Source organism: Spermophilus citellus (assembly GCF_964194105.1).
Source record: "Spermophilus citellus genome assembly, chromosome: 6".
In the NCBI taxonomy this organism is placed as follows: domain Eukaryota; kingdom Metazoa; phylum Chordata; class Mammalia; order Rodentia; family Sciuridae; genus Spermophilus; species Spermophilus citellus.
In genome coordinates this window covers 150827507-150848955 of record NC_138187.1, presented here as the reverse complement: position 1 = coordinate 150848955, position 21449 = coordinate 150827507, and the positions used below count along the sequence as shown (strand labels likewise).

The 21449-nt window shown below is 40.0% G+C and overlaps 1 protein-coding gene across 1 annotated transcript in view; it reads right to left on the bottom strand.

Moving 5' to 3' along the window:
• The window catches only part of NMNAT2 (nicotinamide nucleotide adenylyltransferase 2), a 138658-nt gene extending 121700 nt beyond the window's left edge, over positions 1-16958 (bottom strand). Inside the window, exon 1 of the mRNA XM_081298474.1 lies at positions 16761-16958. Within this exon, the coding sequence (XP_081154600.1) occupies positions 16761-16845 (85 nt within the window). The 5' untranslated portion in view covers positions 16846-16958. The remainder of the gene's footprint in view (positions 1-16760) is intronic.
• Between the last annotated feature and the right edge of the window lie 4491 nt (positions 16959-21449).

The following is a 21449-nucleotide window of genomic DNA, read 5'->3' as shown; positions in this document are numbered from 1 at the left end:
GAGACTGTCCTTACTTCCTCTCCAATTCCTTCCATGCCCACTGTCTGAGCTTAGTATGAACTCTATCCAAACCACCAAAGACCAGTCTAAACAAGCGCAGCAAAGAGGGGCAAATTTCAAAGTCAGACCTTTGAAATGAATATTCATAGCCCTATGATTTACTGGGCTAGCTGTTGGGCTTTCACATTCTCTGGGGAGTTCTTTATTCATGACATTTAAATGCAAATGATAACAAAACGCAAGACAATACACGTTGAAAAGTTGATTTAAAGCAGCAGAAGGGAAGGATTAAGAAACCAGTAAAAAAAAGGTTTTATTTTAATTTTATACAGAGTTTAAAGTCAGGCCAAACAAGTCAAGAATTCCAATGGTATTACAGGGGCTAAATTTGTCACCAAACAGGATTTGTTTAATTATTTTTCTCCTCCTGTGAAGGAATGGAAGAAAAATTGTTCCCATTCTTTTGTTCACCAAAGATAGCCATGGCTACCAATTCTGACTCCTGATCAGTATGAATCCACCTAACCAAACAGATAATTCAAGCAAAAGCTCAGAAACTTGATACTTAACTCAAGTATGCCTTATTGAGGGTGAATATGTGTGATTAGAAACACTGGAAACGGTTCCTAGATCCATATTCTGATTTATGAGAAAGCATGGGTGTTGGAGACCCCCATCTTGGGAACCACTGATGTAGAAACATCTAACACATTCATGGCTTTGAATGTCAAGGGATAAAGAGCTGAATGTTCCAAGTCAAGGAAGAATGGCCCATTGTGTTTAATGGAAGCCCTCCTCTGGAGGGAAGCCTGAGAGGACCCCACGATGGGAGAAAGATGGGAATGGCCATAAATCCCACATTTTAAAGGCAATGTTGATGTTAAAGTATCACAGACTGTTGACTGGAGTGGAGGCATTCTATCTGCTCAAAGCTGGGAATTAGACATTGTCCCCATGCCAGCCCCACCTGCAACCCAAACTGTCAAGCAACAATACAGGGAGGAAAAAGACCCAGTCTGTTAATGGAGAAAAGACAGAAAGAGAAGCAATTATATACCAGTGAAAAGGGTCTCCCCCGGAAACATGAGATGTCTGGGATTTGCTTCAAAATAATACAGGAAAGGAGTCGGAGAGTGCGCAGGGGAATCAATAAATCAAGATTGATAACGAACTGATAATTAATGAAGTTGGGTGACAGGTCCATTGGGGTTCATTGGGTCATTCTGTTTACTTTTGCATTTGTTTGGGATTTTCCATAAGAAAAATGACTTTTTTTTTTGAAGATTCCACCAGCACAATTTAAATGTGACACTGCTGTATGGAGTGAATAGTAGTTAAATAAGTATTAGGTATTGTATGGAGTGAATATTAACTTTAGGTAAACATGTTTTGATGTTGTGCTACAAGTGTGCAGCATGTTAGGTATAGATAATATTAACTTTAGGTAAACATGTTTTGATGTTGTGCTACAAGTGTGCAGTGTGTTAGGTATAGATAAGATAGTGATGAGTGCGAAGTGTGTTAGGTATGGATAAGGTAGTGAAAAACAAATGATGTAAGGGAAAAACCCCAATAAGATGTAAACAAATTAGGTAATGGTTTAAGCTTAGTATAAATATAAGGCACGGAGGACAGGCAGCACCTCTCAGGTCAGGCACTGACACCAGCCGCCTGATTGGTCCGTCCGGTCTCTGCTCCGCTGCTGCTGTGTGAGGACTGCTGTGAGAATAAACGAAGCATTGGAAAGACATCTCCGTGAGTCGGTGTGGTGTGTTCGTGTCGCCGGGGATTCTGGTCCGGGTAGGACACGGCCGGGGACCCGCCTGCGGTTGACCTCCGAGACCAAGGCCCGCTCCAGCTTCGGGAGCTGCTCGCGACAACTGCCCACTTCTGCTGGGACAAAGTAACCATTGCAGAAAACAAGGGAATTTTTTTCCACTCTCACGGGAATCCTGGAATAGGGCAGTATTCACAGGATGGTGGTGAGGGAAGGAGCTACACACAAAATCAGAACTTTCCAAAACTGAGTACAATGGTCAGTGGTACAGCGCTTGCCGAGCATGCGTGAGGCACTGGGTTTGATCCTCAGCACCACATAAAAATAAAATAAAGGGGGCTGGGGATATAGCTTAGTTGGTAGAGTGCTTGCCTCGCATACAGAAGGCCCTGGGTTCAATCCCCAGCACCACAAAAATAAATAACTTAATTAATTTTAAAAAATAAAATAAAGGTATTGTGTCCGCCTACAATTAAAAATATATTTTAAAAAAAACATACAGCCCAATCAGTTGTAGTGCGTGTGCCTATAATCTCAGGTACTCCAAAGACTGAGGCAGAAGGATCACAAATTTGAGGCCAGCCTGGGAAATGTATATAGATCCTGTCTCAAAATAAAATTTTAAGAAAGACGAGGGGATCTAGTTCAGAGATAGAGCACTTGCATAGCATGCACTAAGCCCTGTGTTCAATCCCTAGGACTGGGGCGGGGGGGGACAACAATGAAATATCAATAAATTTGATTCTGTAATCAAATTTGATTCCAGAATCTAGAAACTCCTTGTCTAGGAACCTGAAGAGTTTCTTTCTTTTTTCAAAGGCAGGATGTCATTCACAGTGTGTGGTTGACATCTCATACAATTAAGCATGTGCTCTGACCTGCAAAGTTCCAAAGGCAGCACATCTTGACAATATAGCAGTTAGATTTTTAAAAAAATAAATTGGACTAGTTTAGCAGTTCAATCTGCCAAATTGACCAATTATTCACAGTGTCAGGACATTTTATGCAGGTAAGTCATAGCTTATCTCACCTGATTCAAGTAGAAAGAGAGACACAGCACCAATAAAGGGAATAAACACTACATTAAATTCAGTAATTCAGAGTGCATCAGACCACATCAATACTGCATCGTGAATTAAACATAAGAGTGATAAAGACAATGAGGATATGTTCAAAGATGAGCAGGGTGCTGTGAAGAAATGGTAACACATGTCCAGCTGAAGGAAACCTAAAGAGTGACCAGGAAGATGGAGTTAGCTGTGTTGACTATTTGTCTCCCAAGTACAAGACAAAGAGACCTGCTCCCTGGATCTCAAAGGAAAGAACTAAGGCCAATGCATGAAAGTCTCAGGAAACCCAGTGTCCGTCCAAAAGAAGGAACAATCATGAAAAACACAACTGTGCCAAGTTCTCCTTGGCTGCTTTGAAAGATAGTACATCCCCTCTATGTCAGGCAGAAATTGAACAGACACTGTGCAGATGTTTTACAGAGGATTTCAGGACTGGATGAATATCAGCATGATTTTTGAAATCTCCTTCAAATGGAGATTCTGGGATTTCTGAAAATGAAAACTTAAAATTGACAAGCCAAGAATGTTTATCTTGTTTGTTTGTTCTTAGTAAATAATTTTAAAGTGGGTACCATGTACATAAAATCTTTAAAAAAAAAAACTGTGAATATACAAAAGAGAAAATTCAACTCCTCTGCCACCTCAAACCTACTTCCACCTCACTGAGAAGCCATTTCTAGATGTACCATGCATCTGACTAAAACCTCCAGTGGACAGTGTTAGGATTCAATTCCTGCCAAGTTGCATACTTAATAGCTCCCCAACATGACTTGCAGATTCCCACTGTGACCACCATACTTGTGAAGACTCTACTCAGGGAGGGGGGTTCCAGCATAGCAAGCTCTAACTTTCTTATCTGAAGGCAAGAATTATCTCACCTTTAAAGACCCTGAATCATTGGCACCTTGTATTTGTTATCTGTCTTGTTTTCTGAGCCTGTCTTACATGAATCTCTGGTTCCCAAATACTTGACTTTTTTCTAGTTACCTATTTTGCCTTGGTATTGCAATTATGAATGTTCCTAACAGTTTAATAATTCATTCGTTTGCTAAATATTTATAGTATCTTCCATGTGCTTAGAGCACTGTGCTAGGCACCTTGGGAGATATTAAAAAGTCAAAAGATCCTGGCAAGGGACTAAGTCCGAGAGGGACTATGAAGCCTGGACACAAATAGCTACGATTCTTGGCACAGTGTGCTAAGTGCTATATCAGAGGTACAAACCAAGTGCTATCAAAGTTCCAAAGGAGGTGAGAGGCTGCAGAAAAACTGATGAGACTGCAAGAGCCGCCTGTAAAAGCCTTATGCAAATGGTGTGCTAGGTTTTTCAAATTCTCAAACACAAGGTATATAAAATAGTAAATTTAAAAAAAAAAAGAGGTAGTGGAGAATCAAGAAAAGGATGGGGAAGTATACCTAATGTTTAATAGCAGATAAATGTCCAATATTAGCCAGAGGGGCTAATCAACGTCCAGTGTAAACCAAACGCCAGAAAATCATCCCCATTGTGAACATGATCATTTACCCAGTCAGCCAGAAAAATGATACTCATGAAATTGAAACTACATTTGCTGCTTAAATGAGTCTTTTTAGAGATTAGTTTAGACTGAAAATTGCTCATTAAAGAGTTTGTCCATATAATGGACTTCAACTGCACTTCCTATGTTGAGAACCCTTGATTCACTTTCATTCCAACCCCCAGGGCTGGGTTCTATCAAGGGTGGGCAAACTTTTTCTGTAAATGTCCAGTAGTAGGGGCTGGGGGTGTGGCTCAGTGGTACAGTGCTTGCCTACCATGTGGGAAGCACTGGGTTTGGTTCTCAGCACCAATATATAACTAAATAAATTAAATGAAGGTCCATCAACAACTAAAAAACTTTTTATAAAAAATGTCCAGTAGTAAATATTTTAGATTTTGCTGTTTATGGGGACTATGAAGCATGGACACAAATAGTTCTTTTGCAAGTACTCAAATGTGCTATTTTAGTACAAAAACAGCCATAAGTAATACACACATAAATGTGCATTGGCTATATGCCAATAAAACTTTATTTATGAACAATAAGATTTTAATTTCATAAAGTATTCATGCATCACAAAATATTCTTCTTTTACTTTTTTTTTTTTTACTATTTAAAAATGTAAAAGCTATTCTGAGGTTTCATGTCTTACAAAGATAGGTGGCTGCATTGGGTCATAGGCCACAGTTTGTCAGCTCCTCAGTTATATTGGTTTACAGATGGGGGTCCAAGAGACTAAATGTATCCACAAACCAATTCAGTTACTAGTTTCCATATAAAGAGAAAGAAATGAATAGGACAAACTGAAACATTTACCCACTGTTTATCCACATTGTTCACAGCATGGAAAAATCATATATTACCTATCAACTTTGATTCCCTGGGTCACAACATGTAAATAACTTTCAAATGCTGCTTAGAAAGATTGGCTCGTGGTAAATAAAGTAATTATTGGATTTATATTTACAAAATAATTGTCTTTCTTCATTTTAATTTGTAATCAATAACAATCTTTAATTCCTTAAAAATTGCCTTGTTTTAAAATTTTCTAATTATTTTTTTCTGTACTGGGAATTTAAACCAAGGACTTTGTCCATTCCAGGCAAGCTCTCTACCACTAAGCTATGTTCCCAGTCCTTTTTTTAATTTTTATTTTTGAGACAGGATCTTGCTACGTTTCCCAGGCTGGCCTCAAACTTGAGATCCAATTGCCTTAGCCTTCTGTAAAGCTAGGATTATAGGCATGCGCCATCACACCCCGAAAAAATTGCCTTATTTTAAAGCACTTGTAGTTCACATGATGAGTCACATGCTGCTAAGTATTATAAGCCCATAACTATTTCAAAAATAGTATGAATAGCTATTGATATAGTTTCATCTCAATGCTCCATGGAATGAACATTCCACCTCTTAAAATGAGTACCAAGATGAAGGGTTAGAAAAATGTTGAGGAATAAAGCATTGTGAAGCCCAACTCTCATTGGAATGTCACTTATTTGAGTTTTCATAATGATATTATAATAATTCAAAAAGTCATGAAAAATCATAGTTTTATAGCAAGATTAGAAATATATATCTTTTTCAAAATCATTAGAATTAGAACTAAAACAAGTATCAAAGGAAAGGGTCTCCATTGTACTTAGTTTTCAGACAATTTAGCCTATGGAAAAGAAATCAGGCATGCACATCCAAATTTTACAAAATCACAGAAAATAGGATTAGGGTAAAGTGAGTTCGCCAAGTCTGAGAAGACTCAAACAACAGGAGCCATCCACTGAAGCACAAGAGGAGGTAAGTTTAGAATCCAGGAGAGAAGCGCTTCTCATCCAGGATGTGGGATCCTTGGTTTTTTTTGTTGTTGTTGTTGTTTGTTTGTTCTTGGTGTTTTGGGGGGATATATAGCACTATATTTTACCTATTTATTCCATTAGTAGAGATGGCTTATACAACGTTCAGTGGTTCCATTTCAGAAAATAAATTAGATTGTGAAAAAAAGGAAAAAACCCTCTTTATTTCAAAGGATGATACAGAAATAATAACTTTTAAGATGTTTAGATAATATCACAGGGGCATATCCCTAGTAAAGTGCTAATGGAAGGAATGTTGACATTCTGGGTGGCAGCCCAACATCTGCCACATCCTGTCATCCTTCCAGGGCTCACTAAAAGTGCCAGGTAGAATCTGACCCCCTTGATATGGCATTCTCCCAACCTGTTTTCTGTCCTCCCCTCTGCCCACCCATATACACTCCAGGTTTGTAACCAACTCCTGGGAAGTTCTCAATATGTCACGATATGAGGGGCTCCACATTTATCCTACTCTCAGCCCAGAATGCCATCTTCATCCTTTATATGGGCAGCTCTGACTTTCAAGTTCATGCTTTCACTAATAACTACTCTGAAGGCCCTTTCCCCATGTCCAGAGTGACAGCTTCCTCCTCTATGTGTCAGTTTACCTGGTTCTCACCTGTTTCATTATACCAGTCACCTGAACTGCTGTGTTAAGTGCAAGATCTAGAGGTCATCCCCTGAGACATAGGAAAGAATGTCATTACTTTTATTAATGTGCCAGGACACATTCATAAAACTCAATAAAATGTATTGAATGAATTAACAGCCACTGAGTCCTCTCGTGATTCTACCCTCTGCCAAAAGTCTCCTGGAGTCTTGAGGTAAGGATGGTAGGTGATGTTGAGATTTCATTCATTCACTCATTCAACAAACATATAATCAAGCACCCACTCTGTGCCAGGTGCTGTTCTAGGAGCCTGAGATGCATTTGTCAGCTGACTAAACAAAGACCTCTGTGTGTGAGGAGCTCAATTCTCACTGGGGAGACAGACATTAAATAAGTATGACAAACAGGGAAACAACATATTTGTAAAGAGGTGATAAGAGTTAAGGGAAAAGAGACATAAGCCAAGCAGGGTCAGGGAACTGGGAGTGTGCAAGGTGCAATTAAAATTCTGCGATGGGTAGAGTATGACCCATCCAGTGGATGAGCAGGAGGATTTTACAGTGGAGCAAAGACTTAGAGGATACTGAATTAGACTCGGGGCACAGGCATTCCAGGCAGAGGGAACATTAAGTTCAAAGAAAGGCTGAAGCAAGATCAGTGAGGGTGGCTAAAAATGAGGTAGAAGAGATATGGTGACACTTACATTTTAATGATTGATCTGATTATTTGTTAACAAGTGAGTATTGAGGGCTGGGGATATAGTTCAGTTGGTAGAGTGCTTGCCTGGCATGCAAAAGGCCCTGGGTTCAATCCCCAGCACCACACATACAAAAAGAACTGAGTATTACGTCCAATGAAGGGAGAGCAGTTTAAGATCCAGATGGAGCTGGGCATGGTATGCACGCTTTTAATCCCAGCGATTTTTGGTGCTCTCAACAAAACACTCCTCAGTTGTGGTGGTGTGTGTCTGTAGTAACAACTTCTCAGAAGTCTGAAGCAGGAGGATCGCACGCCAGCCTTGGCAACTTAACAAGACCCTGTCTCCAATTTTTTAAGAAATGAAAATTAAGGGGCTGGAGTTGTGGCTCAGTGGTAGAACACTTGCCTGGCGTGTGTGAGGCCCTGCATTCCAGCCTCAGCTCCACATATAAACAAACAAATAAATAAATAAAATAAAAGATCCATTGACAACTTAAAAAAAAAACATTTTTTTTTAAAAAGGGGAAATTAGAAGGGTTGGAGATGTAGCACTGTAGTAAAGTACCTCTGGATTCAATTCCAAATACAAAAAAAAAAAAAAAAGTTTACTGCTATAATTTGGATGAAGACAACAGTGGCTTTACCAGCATTGTAGAGATGGAGAGAAATGGTTGATCCTGGTTATATTTTGAAGATAGGTCCCCAAACATTTGCTGGCATAGACAGAGGTGAAAAAGAGGGAAGAAGTAAGCATTAGTTCAAGATCTTTGGCCTAAGCATTTGGAAGAAATGAAAAGCTATGAGCATTCAGCTTTATCCAGGGGCATATTTTGCTTATGTTCCTATTGTCTGGTAAGCACTAAATGAGGCCCACGTATGGGAGCATGGCTACAGGATGCAGGAGAAAGTGAAGCAGAAGAGTGATTTGGGGCTGCCACCACTCACCACTTCCCATGACTGTCCTCTGAGTCTGCTTCCCTCCTTCCCTCCTCCTTTTAACCCTTGTCTCCAGAAGTATAAGAATTTTCTGGGTTGGCTTACTTGTCTAAGACTGAAGAAAAATATGTGATACATAATTTACTAGAAAACAGCTGAATGGTAGTAGGATTTTTAAAAAGCTCATATAAGATAGCTCCATTATTAGGATAATAAGGGGAAGATGCTGCTGGTAGTAGTGGTTATAGCATTTGCCTTTGCTGCAGAGTTCATAAATCATGGAGATATAAAATACAAAAGGAGGGAGCCAATGTCAGGAGAATGGCCTTGGTCGCACCATGTAAGCTGTTGAAACATCTTTTAAAGCTAAAATACTTCTGAGGCTAGCTGCCAAACTGTACCCAAAAAAAGTAAATGCATTCCGAGCAATTGAATGCTTATAATTGGATTATCTCTGGCAATAGAAAACTTCTCTCCTGTGAACTGATGCTGCATTTACATATATTGAGATAAGGAGCATATCCATAGTTAAATAATTCTCTGTAAAAATGAACTTCTGTACCCTAGGTCTTAGTTTGTAAAATCTTAAAGAATTACTCTAAATATCTTCAGTTAAACAAAAATTTTGTGTACTAAGGGGTGTAAAAAAAATACTGAAAAATTTCTAATGCATTCCTTTATGTATTTATGATCTTTTTTGAGCAATTAAGCATGGAATTTGAACTCTAAAATTGAAGGAGAACTGTACTGGGAAGAGTTTTTTACAGTATCACAAAGATTAATTAAGCAATGACCACATATAGAACATTGTATGGGTGGCTCTGAGAACAAGGATATTATAAAATTTAGACCTGAATCTTAGGACTACATGTGTAGCTCAGTGGTAAAGCACTGGCCTAGCAGTGTGGAGATGGGGTGAGGTCACATACATGGACTGACTTGAATCTTTTCAAAGAGACATTTTCTTTCTTCCTTTCTTTTTTTTTTTTTTTTTTTTTTTTTTTGAGAGAGAGAGAGAGAGAGAGAAATTTTTTAAATTTTTTTTTTAGTTTTCGGTGGACATAACATCTTTGTTTGTATATGGTGCTGAGGATCGAACCTGGGCCGCACGCATGCCAGACAAGTGCGCTACTGTTTGAGCCACATCCCCAGCCCTAAAAAGAAACATTTTTAAAATTGTGTTTTCATCATTCTTTTTTCCAGTCATGCACAGACTATTTCCACAACTCCTGGCTATCAATAGAAAAATAACTATGTGTAAGTTTATATGTGTATATATACATGTTATACACACACACATATCCACATTCCATCTAGTTTTACATTTTCCTCTCATCCTCTCATGTCTGAGGGTATCTTAGAAACAGAGAGGTTCAAACTTGAGTGTTGGCAGGTTATGCTTTTTAGTTTGCTTCCACACTTTAGGCTGTTCATTTGAGTTGGTCTAACATTGGAAACTTGTGTATAAATGTTTCTGTGAGATTCATAACATTTCAAAGGATGTTCCTACCAAAGAAGAACTCAAACTGTTTCCTTTTTTTGACACATAATAATTGTACATATTGATGGTGTACAGCATGATAATTCAATGCATGTACATAATGTATGATGATTAAATCAAGGTAGTTAGCATTTCTCTCTTCAACATTCATCATTTCTTTGCAGTAGGAAGCATCAACCTATTTCTTAAGAAGCATATGAAATTAGGTACATAGCACAGCATATAATCCCAGCTACTCAGGAGGCCAGGCAGGAAGATTGCAAATTTGAGACCAGTCTGGGCAATTTAGCAAGGTCTTGTCTCAAAATAAAAATAAAATAAAATTAGGCTGGGGTTGTAGCTCAGTAGTGGAACCACTTGGCTAGCATATGCGAGGCCCTGGGTTCAATCCTCATTAACGTGTGTGTGTGTGTGTGTGTGTGTGTGTGTGTGTGTGTGTGTATGTTTGAGTCTCTTAATTCTAAATTGAAAAGCTTTGATATGTAGAATGAGATCAAGTAAAACAAAAAGAGAAGAGAAACTGAAAATAAATAGTTCTTCATTTTGAAACTTAAAACATCAATCTTTTTGGTTATATCCTGTTTCTTAGTTTGGGATGAACCCTAGAGGGGAGATTTGCTTCTGTCAACACGAGGTTCAGTCAGTGAATTCAACAGAAGCAAATCAAGCAAATCTGTGTAAACAAAAATATCAACATTTCCCTTTTCGGTCCATTCTTCTGTGTCATAAGCAGACACAGCTACTGTCAGGGAAACTACTACAAGTGATCCATATGCCTCCCTTGGTGGACAATCCACTTAACAACAAGTGGGGTAGATTCCAAAACATCTACCTGAGCATATCATTACAGCCATCATCTTAGTGACAGGTAAGTTTTGGATGGGTTGTGTGAACTCTATCAACTCTGCCCAACTCCCCAACCTCAATGTTAAAAATTATGATCTTGATTCTCTCCCATTTCATACTAAAAACAAACCCAAAAAAATCCATTCTTTTATCTTTCAATTTTCATATTTTTAGTGAACTTCAATGTCTTTCTTGTGTCAAGAACTTTAATTCAACAGGAGCCTACTGGGAGCTTTTATTATAAGACTCAGATATCTCTGGCTACAAAGAGACTGAATTTAGGAATTTTCTTCTTTTGCATCAGTGCTTGGTTAGAACATGTATTTCCAAATTTTCAGAATTTAAAAAATAGGAGTTTTTCACTTTTCCTATCAACCAAACTCCTCTAGAGTTTTCTATTTATCTACCTTGAACAGAAACATACAAATTTCACTCTGTACTCTGAATACCACCAATAAAGCTGGGTGACTATTTTCTCTGTCTTAAACCTGTGTTGCTGAGATATCTACGTAAGTGGTCATCACATTTTTACCCTTAATTAACCTACATTCAAAATCCAATTAAATCTTAATTTAAACGATATACCTATTTTACTCCTTTAGTTAAAAAACAATGTGATGTCTTCTCAATATCTTCAGGATAAAGTCTGAGTACTTTAACATGACTTATAAGCCTTCATAATTGATCAGACTCCCACCTACTTCTCTAGTCTTACCTCGAGCCATCCTGAACTTTTCTTTGTTCTGTCATACCACGCATGACTCCCTGTTTCATCATCCCAGCCCTTGAAGAGGCTCATTCCTCTGTTTAGCACAAGATTCAACAACCATTGGGGGAGCCTATTTCATACTAGGTACTAGGAAATGTACCAATGATGAAACCAGGCAAAAGCTCATGTGTGAGACAGTGCAAGAAGTTTCAGAGGACTGTTTCAGGCATTGTTTCTGACCCTGTAGAGATTAAGCTCTAGCATGGAAAACAGTCATAAAACATGAGCTGAGACTCACAGCATGGGAAAAATATAAAGTGATGTGGGCGCAAATGTCAGGGTAGTTAAACTTAATGTAGGGGTCAGTGGAGGTTCTCTGAGAAACTACTGGTGAAGCTAAAATCTAAAGGTGAACAGTTGAAGATATAGCTCAGTTGGTAGAGTGCTTGCCTCATACATATAGGCCCCGGGTTTAATCCCCAGCACACACACACACACAATTTACAGGATGAAGGTAGTGCCACTTATTGAGATGTAAAATAAGAGAAAATGATTGGAGAAATAAAGGTGAACAGGTGTTAGCTGAGGTAGCTGGGAGTGGGGAGGAAGTATGGATAGAAGGGATGTTAAATAGAAAACATGAGCATATTAAGAAAAGTCTTTTCTTGCTATAAATATGAGACTGGGAACAGATATCTTCGTTGAACATATTTTGTTGGGGGCCTGTGTTGTCAAGGAAAAAATTGTGAAGTTCCCATTACCCTTTGCTGACAGCTGAATTCAGATGGCTCCTCTCCTTAAGTGTTGGTGAATCTCAATATCATTCTTGCCATTATAGGAGAATAAAGAAAGGGCATCATAGATGAGAGTCTAGATATCCTGAACTGGTTCTTTCTGCTTTTTGCTTATAACCTTGACCAAATGACTTATGTCTGTATTTCTGCTCTGCCATGTGTAAAAGGGGATGATAATGTTATCCAGTTTATCTCTTAAGGTAGGAGCAAATGAGATAGTGGTATAAAAGTTTAAAGTATAATACTGTGCTTTGATGTTTTACATACGCATTTCAAGCATATTTAACACTTTGTTGATTTCTAACAGCTCTCTATATATCAGTAGCAACTCAAATTCATTTTTCTTACAATTTCTAACTGTAGCAACAGCAACAAGTAGAGAGCTCTCTTCATTACCCTTTAAGAGGAGCAGTATTTGATAGTGTGTCTTTTCAATGGATTCAACAGTTCAAAGTAAGTATATTTTGAAACAGAAACATTGGAAAATCCAGTTATTTTGCAAAATCATCAACAAACAGGGTATATTTCTGCTGTGATTAATTCCCCTAATTCTAGTTTTTATGGTCAAACCCATCTATTAGTCCTTTTTTACTTTTGTATTTAAACTTGTTGACTTCCCAGTGGTGAATTTATTGACAAATACAGCAATAAAAATGTTTGGTGTAAGTTCTTAGATTTTAAGTATGTAGAAGTTACACTTTAATATGGTACAGATTATACTTTAGCATATCTTTCTTTAAAGTTGTAAAAACTAAGAATTTACATTAAAAAAATCAACATCTAGGGCTGGGATTGTGGCTCAGCGGTAGAGCGCTCGCCTAGCACGGGTGGGAACCGGGTTCGGGTGGGACCGGGTTCGATTCTCAGCTCCTCATAAAAATAAAGGCATTGTGTTGTGTCCATCTACAAAAAAGATTCCCTCTCTCTCTCTCTCTCTCTCTCTCTCTTTCTATCCTTTTAAAAAAAACATAAAAAATCAACATCTAGCTTCACATTATCTTCTTATGAAATGAGGCAAACCCTTCAAATATGATAGCATTAGTTTATAGGTTTACTTTGCCCAAAACTCATCCCTGAAAACATTTTAGTTACAGTTGAGTCTGGAAGTGTCAAATATCTCTATCACACTTTTCCTATATAATTCTGTAGTCACAAATAGAAGAAATAATATCAACACCCCTTTCTCTTTCAGAGTAAAAGGAAAGCTCATTCAAAAATGTACGGAGAATTGTACAAAGGCTACTTTACAGAGATGAAGCATGAATCTAGTTCTAAATGCCACTCTTTTGTTTGTATTCTTTCTCTTTTTTCCCTCTGGTATGTAATTGGATTTTAAAAGATGGGCTCTAAAAAAAGGTATCTAATTTCAAAGTCCTGTTTGGCTACCTATTTTAAAAACTTTTGTTACAAATTTCAGTCACCTCAAAAAAAGTTTGATAATTTACTTGCATTAAATATTTCTGCGTTTTGGAGTAGAAAAATTTTCAAAACATTTCAAAGAAGGAAATAGTTCATGGATAATTTCTTTCTTTAGAGATGGGAAAAAGCTATTAAGGAGATGCATATTTAGGAACCCATGTGGTTGATGGTCAATTTCATTCTAATCTGTTAGTATATGTTTGAAGGAAATAAAGTATTTGTGGGATTAGCAGTCAGTAAACTCGTGAGCATTCTTCTGCCTTTCATGCAGTACACAGGCCTCTACAAGAAGGACCAGGAATGTGGGGTTCAAGACAACTCTGTTACCTGTTCTCCATGTGGATTCATGAAAATCACTTAACTTCTGATATCAGTTTCTCATTTGTAAGATGGAGATAATGATGCCTTTCTTATAAAGTTCTTATAGGAATAAGTAACATAACAGATGTAAAAAGCTTTGTTAACCAGAAACTGCTCTACAAAAATGAATTGTGGCTCAGTAGTAGAGCACTTGCCTAGCATGTGTAAAGCCCTGGGTTCAAACCTCAGTACCACATAAAATAAATCAATAATGATAAAAAAAAAATAGTAGCTGTAATAAAGTTAAAAAAGTGAATGTCAAAATTTACTAAGAGTTCAAAGATCCCAATAAGAGATTTTACCCCATATTCTTAAATATCTATTTTGTCTTCTTGTTTTTGCTTTTCACATGTTTGTGAGCTAAATCCTTAATTAGGTAATAAGCTCCTTAAAGTCATAGAAAGCACATCACATCTTTTTTCTGGGTCGCTCTTTGAATTGCCCTTAATTAATGGGCAACTTTGTTGACAGATATTCTTGCCTGGTCCTCCTGCTGATACCAAGTAAATAATCACCATAGTCAAAAGTCTCCTTTGGTCTATTCTGTTGCAATCTGCATCTCTTTTCACATATTCTAGTCTCAAAGCTCATGGCAGCTCAGCATCTCCCTAACAAAAGCCTTTATCACTGCCACAAAGTGATTCTTCAGCTGCAGGACAGAGTCCCTAGTTCTCCCTCTAAATCTCACTCCCTTTTTTGATCTAAAACAAGCAGAATTAACCACATCCTTAGCTCCAAGAAGAAAGGAGGAGCACCCTCTGACCCACTAGATTCCTAGAGCTAAGGGGTTCCGAAGAAAGCCTATCCTTACCTGATCAAGGGAAAAGCATAAAGATAATCTTTACTTGATCAAGGGAAAAACATAAAGATAATCAAAATAAAATGGCTAGAGGAAATATGGACAGAGAGGTAAAGGAGGCTAAGTGGAAGACTAGAATCAAAAGAAAGTGAAAGTAAAGTGTTCCTAGGACACCCATACCCTTTAGAAGACTGGTGAGGATGCTCTGATCTATCCTGATGCTGGAACAAAAGCTTTTATTTAATAGACAAGTTGGCATTAGTTCCAAATAAAACTCTTTGAAAAGCTGAAGGAATAGCGAGGAAGGGATGGCTACTTCTCTCTTAGGTTCCCTCCTTGGATCATGTAAAAATGCCTACCAGATCTGCCCTCTGCTTCAATGTAGTCTTATACTCTTTTCATGGGATTTTTGAAAAGCGGCCCCAGTTTGGCACACCTTTCAGTTTTAGAGGCAAGAGTATTTTTAGCCTAAATCACCTCGCGGGGTCTTTACAGATACGGATTTACAGATACGATCCGGCTTTCATCAAACAGCCCTAAGAAATCTCTCGCAATTCTCAGACTCGGGTAAACACGTGTGCCCGCAGCCAGCTTGTCGCGCCCTGCGTTTCAGCACCGCCGCCTCTGGAGAGCGCCTTACACTAGGGCCGGGTGAGGGCCGCCCACCAGGTCCCATCCATTTCCAGTGCACTCACTCTTGCTTACTCCTTATTTCCATGAGTCCCTGGAAAAAGCACCCCCAACTTCTAACTTCTCCTCAATTTCTGCTTCTAGAGCTACGTTCGCGTCCCTCCCTTAGGATTTAAAAGCGCACACCCTGCCCCTTTGGGTCCTACTGGAGCAGCAGCTAAGCCGCATGGTTTCCCCACCGGTGGCGAGAGGTCTCCAACAGGCATTGATCGATCACCTTTCCCCTGTCTCTGCTGGACCTTAAACCAGCAGTCAGAAGCCCCGGCTCGCTCTCTCCCTCTCCACGCCCCAAAGCCTCTAAGAAACAAACGCGCGATGGTGCGCCCCCATCCCACCACTCACGCGCACATACGTACACACACACACACACACACACACACACACACACACATTCATACATACACTCGCGCGAGCCTTTCGCGTGCCATCGCCGCCTTGGGCAGAGCCTCGGCCAACTTGGGCCCGGATCTGCCAACACCGACTCGCAGACTGCCTCCCGCAGAGGCCGCCCCGCCCCCTCCCCTTCCTAGGCAGCGGGTCCACGTAGTCAAATCTTCGCAGGCCAGCAACACCTCCACCCTGCGCCCCATTCAGTATCCACCTCGCGCTAGCAATACTCGGTCCACAATCCCCAAACATTCGCCTCTGGGCCGCCCCCAACCATCATTCAGACCCTATATTAATCTCCTTGAAGCCCCAGTCCCTGTCGCTGGTGTCATGTGCGAGTGTGCTTGTGTCCATATTTAACTCCTTCGAGCTTTCTGCCCATCCTAAACAAACAGCACGTTATCTCCAACCCTCTCATCCCTTCTCCGCGCCCCATCCTCTGTCCCCATTCGGATCTTCGCCCGCCAAGAAGTCAAACCACCGCACCGCGGCACTCCAATTCTCCAACCTAGAACCCCCGCCCGACCCCAAAAGACACTCACCTCCAGCCCCTCCCCTCCCCCACCCTGTAGCCCCCTGCGAGACGGTCTGGCCCCGAGCAAGCGAAGTCTGGTAAATGCAGTCTGCGTCCCCTCCTTGGAGCCAGGAATTGGTGACTGACCTAGCACTAGCCGGATCAGCCGGCGCACCCCTCGGGAGCTGCACACGCCTTGCAGTTCAGCCGCCCAGGAAAACACAGGTGCCGGCGAAAGGAGGAGAGCGGAAGCCGCCTCCGGGGGTAGGCGGGAGGACTCACCGAACATCTGAATGTGCCCTTTGGTGATGGGATTGAAGCTGCCGCAGGCCAGCAAGATAACGTGGGTCTTGGTGGTTTCGGTCATGGTGCGGCTAGGTCCCTCTCCCTGGTCTAAGGGTTGGTTGCCTCTCTTTTTGTGTCTCGATCTGTCTGCAGAGGGAGAAAGGAAGGCGAGGCTCCGGCGGTGGATGCTGTGGACTCCAAGGAGCCGCTCCAGACGCAAACCGCGTCACTCCCAGCCTCCCCTTAACGCTTGCAGCTCCGGCGAGATGCGAGTCTGCTTTTGTATTGCTCTCCGCTGTCTATCCTCAGTTCTTCTCTTTCCTTTCCAGCCTCTTTCGTATCTCTGGTTCTGATGCCCCTCCCTACCCTTTCTTTCCTCCCCACCCCACTTAACTCCATCACTGGGTTCCTTAGAGTTTATCTACAAGGAAGGCTTGGTACTCAAGTCCAGAACCATGGATACTTAAAGCATGGTGTGAGCTCTATATTTAATGATTATGAACTAGTGAATTGGCTCCATATCTTTACCTAGTGTTTATCAAGAAATAGGGAGGAACATGAACCTCTTCCCCTGCTACATCGGCCCGTTTTGTGCAGGTTGCCACAACCCCATCAGTTTGAGAGAATATGTAGAGTTGCTATATCTGTATTAGAAAACTATTAGGACCCTACATATGATATTGAGACAAAGATTTACCATTCAATGAATGTTTCTTGAGAGCTCACTGTGTATTATGTGCTATTTTGAATCCTGCTGATAAAGCAAAGCCCACTTCCTTACTGAGTTTATATTATACTGGAAGAAGAGAGACAAACAGAGAAAGACAATATTAAATGGCTAGTGTGCAATACACTGTAAGGGAATGCAATTCACTCTGACAAAAACAGAGTGGATAAGAAGGGGAAATCAGGTAGTCTGAGAAGGCCTTTCTGGGGAAATAACATTTAAGGTGAGATCATTTAGACAATAGTAGCTAGTACAAATATTCAGGGACAGGGAAAGGTGTCCTGTGCTTATAGAAATGAAAGAAGTTCCTCTGGCTAGAATGTATGGGCATGGGGGGAAGCCCTAGAGACTGTGTTGGTGCTGGGCGTGGTGGCCCACATCTGTAATCCCAGTGACTGAGGCAGGAGGATCCGAGTTTGGAAGCCAATCTCAGCAATTTAGCAAGGCTGTAAGCAACCTAGTGAGACCCTGTCTCAAAATAGAAAGTAAAAAAGGCTGGGGGGCTTGGATGTAGCTCAGTGGCAAAGCATCTACCTTGTGTTCACAAAGCTCTGGTTTCAACCCCCTGTTCCAAAAAAAGGGGGGCTGGGGATATGGCTCAGTGGTTAAGCATGGGGGTTCAATCCCTGGTACCAAATAAAAAGTATTGGTGATCAGGGCAAAATTAAATAGGGCTTGTCAGCTAGGATAATGGGTCAGAAGTTTTTCTGAGTGGAATAACCTATAGTAGAAAAACAAAAGGAAGTTGCTGAAGCTTTTAATCATGGGAGCAATATATAATTTCCATTTTTATAAGAGTACTCTAGCCATTGTATGGGGAAAAGGTACAAATGGAAAGATGAGGAAGGCATTTAAGAAACCCTGCTTGTGGCCTATGCAAGTGGAGTTGCCCTGGACAAGGGTTTCTAGAGAGTTTACAGGTTTTGCAGATGGGTAGGATATGAAGGAAAAGGGAAGGAGAGAAATCTAGGAAAATGTAGAAAAATCTAGAAATCTGAGTAAAAAAAAAAAATGTGTGGACTGAGATTCAGAAAAATGGGAGAAGGAAAAGTTTGAGGGATGACCAAATGTTCTATTCTTACACAATAGAACCAGTAATCTGAGATTTACAGGTACAGATATTTGTCTTTTTAGGATTTGACAATCTTGGGTAAATTTCTACCCTGGAGTAGCGAGTTGTTCACTGTTTTATCCAAGAGAATGTAGTAGGAATGCTGTAAATTCTTTAAAAATCGTGCTGGAATACTGTAGTAATGCAGCCACATCAATGTTTATAGCAGCACAATTCACAATAGCTAAGTTGTGGAACCAACCAAGATGCCCTTCAGTAGATGAATGAATAAAGAAACTGTGGTATATATACACAATGGAATATTACTCAGCATTTTTAAGAAAAAAAATCAAGGCATTTGCAGGTAAACAGATGGAGTTGGAGAATATTATGCTAAGTGAAGTAAGCCAATCCCAAAAAACCAAATGCCAGCTGTTTCCTCTGACATAAGGATGCTGATCCATAATGGGGATGGCGGGGGGGGGGGGGGGGAGCATGGGAGGAATGGAGGAACTTTAGATAGGGCAAAAGGGATGAAGGGGAAGGGAGAGGACATGAGGGTAGGAAAGATGGTGGAATGAGATGGACATCATTACTTCAGGTACATGTATGAAGAAATGAATGGTGTGACTCTATATACAACCAGAGACATGAAAAATTGTGCTCTATATGTGTAGTATGAATTGAAATGCATTCTGCTGTCATATATAACAAATTAGAATAAATAAATAAATAAAAATTGTGCTGGATAGCAAATCAACCCTAAAATTCATAAACTCTTTAGTTCAAATAAAAGAGTCTTAAGCTGGGCATACAGCACACTTGCCTATAACCCCACCAACTCGGAAGGTTAAGGCAAGAGGATCACATGTTTAAGGCTAGCCTGGGCAACTTAACAAGACCCTGCCTGAAAATATTTTTTTAAAGGCTGAGAGTGTAGTTCAGTGGTAGAGTGCTTGCCTAGTATATGAGAGACTCTGGGTTCAGTTTTTAGTACTGCAAAAACTAAAAACAAAATGAAAAAAATAAACAAAACAACCAAGAAAGCCCCACAAAAGTCTTAAGGACTAACACATATTCATAATGAAGTTTGTATCTTCCCTCATATGGATGCAGATTAGTGGGGTAGAAGAGCAAGAGATTTCACTAGCTGGGCAATTAACATAATTATAGTTAAGCAATAAATATTTATTGAATGTCTGCCATGCACCAAGCACTGATTTAGGGGCTGTGAACAAAACAAAGTTCTTGCTTTAATCCAGCTCACATTCTAAAGAACAAATGCCCATAAACGAATGAATGGGTACAAGAGTAATAGATGCCCCAAAGAAAAATAAACAAAGCTGAAAAGAATAAAGAAGGAAAGGAAATTCTCTTTCCTCTATTATTTAAGGGGATCAGAGATGGCCTCTCTGAAGAGACAGTACTTGAGCAGGAACCTGAATAAAGTGAAGGAATCTGTCATCTGGATATCCAAAGATGCATAAGGCAGGCATAACAGCAAGTACAGCAGGTCAGAGAAGAACAGGGCTTGGGGTGTTCAACAAGCAAGACTAGAGTTCAACATGCTGAAGAAAACCATGTGGAAAGGGTTGGAGACAGATCAGAAAAGTAGGGCAGATTACGTAGAGCCTCATAGGCCCTGGTTGGGAATCTGGCTTTTCAATGAGATGGGAAGACATTGGAGTGCTCTTGAGTAGAGAAATGACATGAGCTGATTTACATTTGGAAAGTACCAGTTTGGCACTGGTATTGAAATTTTGGAGTTATCAGTATAGTTTATATTTAAAGTTATGGGATTGAATGAGGTCACCTAGGGAGGAACAGATATACAGACAAGAAAAAAGGCCCTCAGATTCAGCCCTGGGGCACACCAAGTTAATAATAGTAGCTCATATTCATTGGATATTACTAGAGGCCCTGGCACTCAAAGCTCTTTCACTTATTTTACACTCTCAATAACTCTATGAGTTTATAAGACTGCTATCTCTAATAGAGCTGGGCATATAGTGGCACAGAGAAAATAAGTAACTGGTCTGAGTTCAAGTAACTGGTACTGATGAAGCCAGATTCAAACCTTGGTAGTTTTGACTGAAAGTCCTCTTCCAGATCATCCAAGGTCACTCTCACATTGTTTCAATCTTATGCTAAATGAACTGCATTTTTAAAAAATACATTATTTATTTTTTAGCTTTACGTAGACACAATATCTTTATTTTATTTTAATGTAGTGCTGAGGATAGAACCCAGTGCCTCATGCATGCTAGGTGAGCACTCTACCACTGAGCTACAACCCCAGACCTATATGAACTGCATATTTAAAATGAGGATAACAGTATCCACCAAGCCACAGGGATGTTAAGATTAGACGTAATGTAAATAGAACACTGAGGGTATCACAGATGGTCAATATAATGGAAGTCTTAGCAGAGGTTGAAAAATAGACAGAGATTACCCTACTAGGTGCTACAATCTGAATATTTGCTTTCCTCTAAAATCCATACTTTGAAAATTATAATCCTCAGTGTAATAGTATTTAGAGGTAGGGTTTTAGGGTTTGGGTGATTAGGATAGAGCCTTCCAGAATGAGATTAGTGCCATTGTAATAGAGGTCTCAAGAGAGCTAGCTAGTCCCTTCTATCACAAAAGGACACAGTGAGAAGGTGCCATTTATGAATCAGGAAACAGGCCCTCACTGGATCTGCCAGCTCCTTGACTTGGATTTTCCAGTCTCCAGAACTGTGAGTAATAATGGATGTTCATAAGCTACCCAGCCTATGGTATTTTGTTAAGGCAGTCTGAATGGACTAATACACCACCTCTTCAAGTTTTCCTTTCCTCTTTATCCAGGAAAAATGGATAAGTGGGCCACAATATTCTGAATAACTTGACTGGATATTTACTTAAC